At 51.9% G+C, this 10,000-nt stretch overlaps 1 protein-coding gene across 6 annotated transcripts in view; it reads left to right on the plus strand.

Moving 5' to 3' along the window:
• The window catches only part of LOC125952301 (centaurin-gamma-1A), a 146,020-nt gene that overhangs the window by 133,476 nt on the left and 2,544 nt on the right, over positions 1-10,000 (plus strand). For all 6 annotated transcript variants that reach the window (XM_049681711.1, XM_049681712.1, XM_049681709.1 and 3 more), the window contains 6 exons: positions 6,034-6,175; positions 6,270-6,404; positions 7,653-8,990; positions 9,059-9,298; positions 9,388-9,505; positions 9,595-9,952. In XM_049681711.1, coding sequence (XP_049537668.1) covers positions 6,034-6,175; positions 6,270-6,404; positions 7,653-8,990; positions 9,059-9,298; positions 9,388-9,505; positions 9,595-9,952 — 2,331 coding nt within the window. The remainder of the gene's footprint in view (positions 1-6,033; positions 6,176-6,269; positions 6,405-7,652; positions 8,991-9,058; positions 9,299-9,387; positions 9,506-9,594; positions 9,953-10,000) is intronic.

The raw sequence follows: 10,000 nt of genomic DNA on the forward strand, positions 1-10,000 counted from the left end.
AATTGGTTCTGCGCCATAGTACCTTCCCCCGAGGGAAAGAGGGCCATTAGGAGGAATAGGCTGCTGCATCATAACAATGCAACAATGCTCAGCATGCAACGATAAAGATCGATCGAACACTGGTGATCCAGTGGCACAGTACTGTGCCAGAGGTCATTAACGGCGCATGTGCCACTGAGCTAGTCCATGGATCGATGGCCAGGCAGATATGCGCGAGCTGCAAAAGGGAGGGCGGAGCCGATGGGCTGTTTGGTGCAATTTATTGCACTTTAATTACTTTCTCCACACACACGCACACCACTGTGAGGTGATGCCGATCGACGCCAGCTTTGATGCCTTATTTGCATTGCTAATCAGTTTGTCGGTAGCGGATCGAATGGCTTCCTGATTTTGCATGCCACAGGCCAGAGCAGACTGTTTAGAACATGGACATCATCATCATCATCATCGTAGCACCCGGGCCCACCGTCGATGAGAAGGATGGGTTCTACCGTTATGTGGCAAACCAGTTAGGCCCGACAGAGCCTCCTTCAGTAATGGGTTGTTGTCGAATGAGTTTTTTACGATTTATTGATCCCTGGCCCTGTCCGTGTAACGTGTGCATTGACTTTCTATCGCTTCGTGTACCGCCAACCCCGGGTTCACTTTACGCTCCCACTCTTTCTCACCCTTCTCACTATCAGTCTCGTGTTACAACGGATCCGGAGAGAGAGAGAGAGAGAGATAAAGAGCGACAAGGAGAGCGAGATGGTGCGGATTCGATCCGATTTCCATTCTCCCATTCGGGGAGGACGTATAAATTGTCGATTTCATGGCTGCAGCATCAGCCGCGAGTGTCGGCGTGGCGTCAAAGGATATGCAGACGACGACGACGGTGCTGGAGAGGCAGATTGTAATGCTAATATCGTCCTTCTTCTTCATCAGCTTCAGCATCGGCATCGGCATCGGCATCATCATCATCTGGCACACGGCGATCGGTCGGATGTGATGCGAAAAAGGAAACCTTTGGCGCACCCGGGGCTCCGGGTTTGTCGCGGAGAAGGAACCCCTGAACCCCGTGCTCAGTAGATCGGCAGACGAGGTGCCCCGCTTTCGACCGTCTTTCGATCCGTTCCGCTTCGCTTTCTTCGATTCCTTTTTCCCCGGTGGTGCGCACCGTCGTGCTATCTGGATTCTGGGTCTTCGGTCGCTATGCTGCGACGACGACGACGACGATGACGATGACTACGGGGTAGATACGCCGCCATCGATAAAGGGCTGCTGCAGCCTCCGAGCAATGTCGTTTCGATTATTTATCGCTTCATTAGGGGCACCAAAGATCGCTTGCAACCTCGATCCTAGAGGGCCCGAACCGTGTTCCGTTTCCATCGGAGACGAAGGCGCGCAGTGCATTATGCTCCGGATGATGGTGCACATGTCGATGCAGTCCTTGACACTGTATGTTACAAGCGGAAGGATGCAAACAAATAGACGGAGCATGTTTATGGTATAGCTATCGTTTGCCACGAGGAACTGTTGGAATATATGCATATGAATTCGTTATTTTTTTATATCTGAATAGTAATGTTTACTAAACAAAATTCTATGTTGAACCAGTCGAACAATATGTAACGACTCATTGGCCTTACCAGTATCCCTTACGGGACCTACTACATGGTGCATCTCTCTTTGCATTTTGCGTTCTAATTCAAATGAAGGCTTCCTTCAAAACCAATTCACAAGACACACAACAACAGCAGCCTCTTTGAAATGGCCAAGCACGTCATCAACACAGAACGGAATCCAAAGCCACAAATATCCTCTCGCCCACAGAACACATGTGTTACGTGCGCTGTCCAAGGGTTTGTCAGCCACTCGCCTGACACCGGCACAGTCGGTGACACAAAACACCCTTTAATTATGTGGTTCTCCCCTCCGGGCGGTTCAGTTCGCGCTGGCGAGAAAAGAGCTGAAAACAACGAGCAAAAAAGGAAATTCAATCAAACAATCAGAACATTAAAATGCTGCCATACTCCGGAAGTCGGCTATGACGATGGGCCGGTACGGGTGGTGGTGATGCGTGTTTGCGAATGCGCGTGACCCCCCGCAATCAGCCTATGTACCACGGGGCTACCAAACTGCAAGAAGGAGACCTTCACCGGGTGCACCGACGACGGCGACAGCGACGGCGTATTCATAATGCTCAGCCAGCCCATGCCATGAGCTCCCCCCTCCCGGGCCACCAGGCCGTGTGGTTATGTATGTTCGGTTCGGTAGCCGCAGGCAACCGCTACCGCTACCGGAGCCAACTGGTGTCGTGTGCTGGAAGAGAAGAAAAAACACGAGTAAGAAACACAGCATAAGAAGCCTGCCGGAGGGAATAAGCTGTTGAGGCTGAGGTGCTCTTCCTTACTTACGCATTCCTCGTGGCGCGCTGACGTCGCCCTGTAAGAGATGTCATACATGCGCCGCCAAATTGAAGTGAAATCGTAATTACAGTCTGGCTGGTGACGAACTGGTATTGCCTTCATCGTCCATGCACGGACGAGAGTGCACGGTGTAGGATATACCGACAACTGGCTTTCTTATGTCGATCTCGGTGCGCCTCCTGTTCATGCCGTAGGTTTGCATAACTTGCAGGCGCCCACCAGTACATAGGCGCACAGGGACAGAGACATACCTAAAAAAGTAGAAAAAAAGCTAACACCAACCTCGGAGTGCACCTCTCGAGCGACGACGACTGCTGGCGTCGTTTTGCTTTCCATTTCAATGAACTTCAGTCTGGCCGGGGTATGTGTTTGTGTGTGTGTACCCCACTAACTGGGGAAAGGCCTAGAAGGCTCTCAAGTGTTGCCACTACCGCCGAGATTTGCGGCTGTGGTTGCAGACTAGTGGCCGGTGGTTTCACCGAAAGCAACTCGCGAATATGTCCCGGTGTCCTTCGTCGGTCCGTGATGGATGGCGTCGACTCCAGCTCCCGAATCGTGATGGTATCCCCCCCCCCCCTGAAAGGTAGGCAACACGCATTGCATGTGCCAACACATAGAGTGTCGCCTACTGGCCCGGCGCCGCCATCCTTCACACAATTTCAAAACGGAAATACCCCCCGCTCCGATGGGGGTAACCGGTGGAACGTGTGGCAATCAACCCCTCCGCCATCCTACGCCACCTTCTGTGGGTGTTTTATTTCATCGTGCGCTTGCGCCTTCGCAGGACAAACCGTTCTGGTTCCTGGGCCGCTGCTGGGAAGCGTTCCTAACGCACCTTGTCGCTCGGGTGGACCCCATTCAGTACGTGATTCGAACCGGCACGGGGTACGTGCGCGAAGTCTCGGAACCCAAGAGTCGGTATTCCGGGTAACTCGAACGGATAACGCGGGCTACTTTGATCCATCCGCGACCCGCAGCGCTCGTGAAAGTGCAGTGATTGCTTCGATGTGACGTGACCCTCGACAGATGAAAGTGCTCTAACGGCTACTGCCACTACTGTGCACCGGGGCACGGCAGGGAGGAGGGAGAAAGCGAGAAGTAGGTACTCCACCTTGTCCCTTGGTGGTGGTTCTAGAGGACCTTCGCGTCCACGTTCGGTGTCCTTTTTTTCCTGCGGGCCATTACTGTGCGTCACGGTGGATTTATGGTTTTTCGAAAGACAAAAAAAGTCGCCTTACCTCGTGTCACAACACTCCAGGAGGGGGGGGAGGTTTTCGGAGCCTCGGAGTGCGCGCCACTAGAGTGAGTCCCCGAAGTGGTGAAAATGAAATTTTCCAACCAAAAAGCAGTGCAACAAAACAGTTCACAGTTCGACAGAGAGAGAGAGAAAATGGGAAAATGGCACTTCGAAACCAACTCACCGATAACACCCCACCCCGCACAACCATTCGACCATTTCTCCCGTACCCCTCGGTGGGCCCGATGGGTGTAGAGATATGATATGTTGGTCCAAAAAGTGGCCGCCATAAATTAAATCGGCTGTCATTACGGGCAGAGTCCGCTCGGCCAGCGTCGGGCATCGAATCCGTCCTCCTTTCCTCCCTCCATCTGGACCAACCGTTTCCCGTGCGTCCCGGTACGGGCGGATGGTGGTGCGTAATGTGCGCACGGCTATACCCCGCTCGGCGCCGCGCCTCTTCGCCAGCAGCCCCTTTGATGACAGCTCTATTAGGCGGTCGTTAGTGGTGCGCAAGTTGCGCACACGCAACAACAGCAACAGCAACAATGAGCGGATACCAGGCCAGGGCAAACACGTGTCTCGTGTGTGCGTGTGTGTGGGGTAGGCCAGGGTTGATGGTATGGATTTTTTTTTTGGTTTATGCTTTTCCTACGTTATACGCTCCCGTATAATTGAGTCCAGTGCTACCGGGAGTGCCAGTACCTCAGATGGGTCATGGCTCATTCCCTTCTGCCCAACGCGAAGCTCACCGGTTAATGGGGGCACGCGTTTCATATTGCAGCATAACTTCATTCCCGCATAATTTCTCCCAAATATATGCTCCGAAGTGAGTGACTAAATTACGGCACCTTCGATTTGATACGCCAAGTACCAGCGCAAATTTTGGCCACCAGCCCCGCACCAGGTGCTTGTCGTAGAATCCATCCAGCAGACGCACTCGCTACCACCACCGACCGGCACAAGAAATCGCTTATTTCCGGTCCAGAAAACGAATCAAAATCAACGGGACGCGGACCCTAGCGTGTGTGCGGTTTACTGCGGTCGGTCGCGCATTCCATCTCATTCCTGGCCAACATCATCCGTGCACAATTGCTCCGGTACTCAATTGTAGCCACAACGGGGGGTGTGTTTCTGCTGCCTCCCTTGTCGGTGGAGACGCGCACAAACTATTCGGTTTTCCTCCATTAGCCAACCAACCTCTTTTGTTTCGGTGTCTCGGTGGTTTCCCCCGGGGTTTTTGTTTGGCCAAAAAATTGCGACCGACCCGGAATTTGGATGCGTCGTAATTTGGTGGAATATTGGAAGTCTGGATTCGCGCCTTCAAAGTCAAAAAGGGGGACTTTCTTTCCTTCCTGGCCTTCCTCTTCTTCTTCTGCAACCGTTATGAACTGCTGCCCCCGGGTGAGACTTCATTAGAATGACAGACACCTTGTTTTGCTGGTGTTTCGCAAGAAAAACGGATTTCTTATAACGGGCTGTGCGCCCCTGTGGTGCGAAGCGAATTTTCGGCCCTTGGACAGACTCCGGACGTACCTTAAGGGATGCACCGGCAGATTATCAATCAACCGACGACCGTACAGCCCGGGATCGGAATCGAGGTTTCTCTTTTTTCTTCGGAATCATTTTTCCCAAAATCATCAATCCCCCTCATCCCGTTGCAGGCCGGATGCGTGTCACTGTTTCCGAAGAGTAATGAGTTAATATTGCGACAGCGCAGAACATTAATGGACTCTCCAGGACACTCACCTTTCTTAATGTTGTGTCTCGTCTGTGTTTTGGGAGATCCTTTTTTTTTGTTTTTTTTTTTCGAAAATTCTTCTCTCCATATTCTGCGACGAGCATATGATGTGCGTGACCGACAAACGGACAGAAAAAATCCCAGTTTGAGTTGGTAATGCCGCACTCACCATACCCCTGCGCTGCTGTCGCGCAGCAACAAAAGTGCACTTTTCCCCCTTTTTTTGTTTTCCAAAAATTCTTGTGCGAAAATCGAAAATCTCCGCAAAAGTCGGACGAGCGGTGACGCGGAATTGTGTTTGTATAGTTGGGTTTTGATTTATCGGTTCACCATGACGAATCAATTGCGCACGCACAGACCAAGGACACGCAAAAGTCGCGCACATTTGGTGTCTGCTAGTGGAAAAGTCGGCATTTTTGCAATAATAAACAAAACAAAAAAAAAACATAAATCCACCTCTTTGTTGCACACTCACTACTCAACATGCTGCTGTTGCGGCTGCTACTGGCCACCCCTTTTTGGTGGCCACACTATAAACCCCATTACCTTGTCGTTTTCCCGTTTGCGGTGCGGGATTCGATGTGGTGTGGCTCTCAGTTTGCCGGTCTGGCTAACCCATGGTTTCTTTCACTTTCGCTTTCCTACAGTTTGCGGCCTGGGTCGATGCGGTCATCTTCGTGTTCAGCCTCGAGAACGAGTCGAGCTTCAACGCCATCTACACCTACTACAACCGGATAGCGCACCATCGGAACACATCCGAAATACCGATCATCCTCGTCGGTACGCAAGGTAGGTTCTCGGTTCTCGTACGATTGCACTGACCATTCTCCTATTATTAGGAAGCCGGTTAGTAATACATTTGACCCTCTGGTTATCATTCTAGATGCCATCAGTGAGCGGTCGCCGCGGGTGATTGACGACTCTCGTGCCCGCAAGCTGGCCCAAGATCTCAAACGCTGCACCTACTACGAAACCTGTGCCACCTATGGGCTGAACGTGGAACGCGTGTTTCAAGACGGTAAGTAATCCTCCTCCGGGAATTGTTACTCAATTTGATCTAGTTGCTATGGCGAAAGGAAAAAAAAACATGACTTTTGATTGTGAAAAACTGTAATTTCAAAGTAAAACCTCGTCCTTCAAGAAATCGAGAATCCATTTGACTAGGACAATATAGTAAACAAATAATTTGCTTTCCCGGGGCCATAAATCGGATTTTATGGTCAACAAATGGCCGGATGTTGGCGCCAAATCCGCTTGCATATCCTTCACTGCCATAGCCCCCGGCAGAAAAAGGAATCGAGCAGTGGAAACGGAAAAGGGGAAAATCAAGGATAAAACGAGGGGAAAAATTATGAAAATTTGCTTCATGGTTTGGCCGACCGCATGGCGCTAGTGTCGCATTTGTCCTCTCGCTCGCTCTAAGGCGCCAGGAAGAGATAGAGACGAAGAAAAATGCGCAGTAAGGAAGAAGAAAGGAAGTTAAGAAGAGGAAAAATAAACCTGCCGTAAAAAAAAGAGTCCTCGTCTTGTGAATCCAGACCTGTAAACGCACATCCCATTGATCCTGCGCTTTCAAAATGAATGAAATCCTTGCAATGAAATCCTTGCAATGAAATCCTTGAAACCGTGTAGACGAGCCTTAAGCGAGCGAGCGAGAGAGAGAGAGAGAGAGAGAGGGTTCTTCGGTGTTCCTCCTTCCACCTTTTTCCGTCTTTGCGTGAAGGCTTATTTTCCTTTATGCTTTTTATGTTTCGCTTTCGAGCCCGTTCGTCGTGCTTTTTCTTCTCGTCTTTTATGTTTGTTCGTTCGAGATCCATCTTCTCGTCTTCTTTCGGTTTCGTTTCTGGTTACACCGGGAACAGCGGCAGCATACGCCATACCCGTTTTTTCGGTGCAGCATCAGTTTAGGCGGCACGATTCTGGCGGTGGCGTCCCAGAACGGTTGTGAGGTTAATGTTTTGTGCTTTGCTCGTGGTGCCCACGGCGTAGCCCTACTTTACTTTGTGTTGTTGTTTTGTGCGCGACGATCCGGTTTTGGCTACACGTTTGACCCACGTTTCGATGCTCGACAAGCAGCAACCGCCACCGATCACGAGTGCCCGAGAGCACGAGGCATCTCCAGCTAAACCACCGCCGAGCGGTTCCGCCTCTGCAGAGAAACCAAAGATGCCTTTTTATCGCAGATACTGTAATAGGTTGCTTTGCCTCTTAGCCAGATACCTTTCCTCTAACGAGCTTTCCTCTCTTTTGCTTCTCATACCCACAGCCTGCCAAAAGATTGTTCAGCAACGGCTGTCCACAGGATCGACGATAACACCAACCAACTCCCGGCCAACCACGCCACAAGGTACGCGCCTCGGTGTGGCCAGCTTTCACCCGTCAGTTCCTAGCCCGACGAATGGATTCTCATCGGCAACCGGCGGTAGCCCGGCCAACGCGCTCACCCTAAGCAGCTCCTCGCCAAGCCACCATCACCACCCGGTGCAGCAACAGCAGTCGTCGGTTCAGCAGCAGCACGCGGGCAACATGACACTGCCGCATCGGCACCACGTCCTGTCCGCTTCGAGCCACCACATTCCGATCAAGATCAGTGCGGAGTTGATTGCTGCCGAGTCGCAATCGTCACAGCACCTATCGGCGGGTTTGCCGGCCAGCAGCGGAGCACAGAAGTGGGGTACCATCTCGCACGGTACTTCGCAGCAGGCCCTGCTTTCGCTGACCAACGAGAACAACAACATTGCCAAGTTTGTACCTCCGACGCACCCGGTATCAAGCGGTGTTGGCGGAGTGACCGATAGCTTGCTCGGATTGATGTCCTCTGGCAAGGATAGCAGCACTGCTAGCAGTGCTAGCGCTGCTGGTACCGGCAAAGATGGTGGAAAGGAGCTGCCGACGCCTACTTCGACTCCAACCACTTCACGGAAGAGCCGCCGGAGATCGAATCTCTTTATTCCGTCGTCCTCGAAGAAGGAACAGCAGGAAAAGATCAAAAACGGTGAGCTGGGCTCTGGCCGCGCAATCCCTATCAAGCAGGGCTATCTGTACAAACGGAGCAGCAAATCGTTGAACAAGGAGTGGAAGAAGAAGTACGTGACGCTGTGCGATGATGGCCGGTTGACGTACCATCCGTCGCTGCACGATTACATGGACGATGTGCACGGGAAGGAGGTATCGCTGCAGTACGTCACGGTGAAGGTACCGGGCCAGAGGCCCCGCGGTACCAAATCGATCATCACAAACAGCGCCCTGACAGCGGCAGCCGCTGCAGCAGCTTCCTCCAATGGCACCTCGAACGGAACGAGCAGCAACGGTGCCGGCGGCAGCAATGGCCTGACCGAGGGAATCGGTGGCCTATCACTTGTGAAGGATCGCAAAATGACGGAAAAGGTGCTGCTGACTGCATTCGATACGCTTCGGGAACCGGTCAAATCGAACTCGCAGACGAGCGGAGACGAGGGTATCGTGATAAGCAACAGCAACTCGCAGAGTTTCCTCGGCAGTGACAGCAATCCCGGCAGTAAGATCGACGCCCAGACGCCGAACGTAAAGAAGCGCCATCGACGTATGAAGAGCAGTGGCGTGGGAAAGAATAGCGAGTATGATGGTAAGCGGCCGGTAACATGCACCCCTTTCTTTTTCGGCGTTTAACTAATGTTCAAATGTCCTTTCCAGATGCCGATGGGTTCGAGTTCTACATCGTGTCGCTGGACAACAAGCAGTGGCACTTTGAAGCATCGAGCTCGGAGGAACGCGACGAGTGGGTGTCAGTGATCGAACAAGAGATCTTCAAGAGCTTGCAGGGAATCGAGTCGTCAAAGTCGAAGCCCCTCAATCCGAGTGATATCGCCTCGATGCAGTCGATCCGGAGCCGGGTTCCGGGCAATGGTTATTGTGTCGACTGTGATTCGCCAAGTGAGTGTCTGTCGCTGCCATAAGTTAAATATCTTTTGCGCGAATACCAATAATTAATCTGAATGCTATTTTCTTTTTGCCTCATTCAGATCCCGAATGGGCCAGTCTCAATCTGGGTGTGCTGATGTGCATTGAGTGCTCCGGTGTTCATCGGAACTTGGGTTCACACATCAGTAAAGTGCGCTCCCTCGGTTTGGACGAGTGGCCGTAAGTCTTCTAACTAAAAGCGATCGTTTTATGAAAGGATTGAAGACTTAACACATTCTTTTCCCCCTCTCTATCTTGTGACTCCTTAGTCCCGGTCACCTTAGCGTTATGCTCGCCATCGGCAACAGCTTGGCCAACTCTGTCTGGGAAGCGAACACACGGGGTCGCGTCAAACCGACTCCGGCGAGCTCGCGTGAAGAGAAGGAATCCTGGATACGAAGCAAATACGAGGGCAAAGAGTTCCTGCCAACCTTTAACCCATCGCCTGCGATCGGCCAGCAACTGTGTGAGGCTGTTGTCCGATCGGACATGAAATCTATCATCATTTTGCTGGCAAACGCGAGCAATGAGCACATCAACTCCACCGCTAGCAATCGCGATCTGCGAACACCGCTGCTGTTGGCCTGTGCGATCGGCAATCTGGCCATCTCCCAGCTGCTAATCTGGGTATGTATCATGCATTAGTCAAGTACTTATTGCGAATAGGAAAACAAG

This window comes from Anopheles darlingi, chromosome 2, assembly GCF_943734745.1.
Source record: "Anopheles darlingi chromosome 2, idAnoDarlMG_H_01, whole genome shotgun sequence".
NCBI lineage: Eukaryota > Metazoa > Arthropoda > Insecta > Diptera > Culicidae > Anopheles > Anopheles darlingi.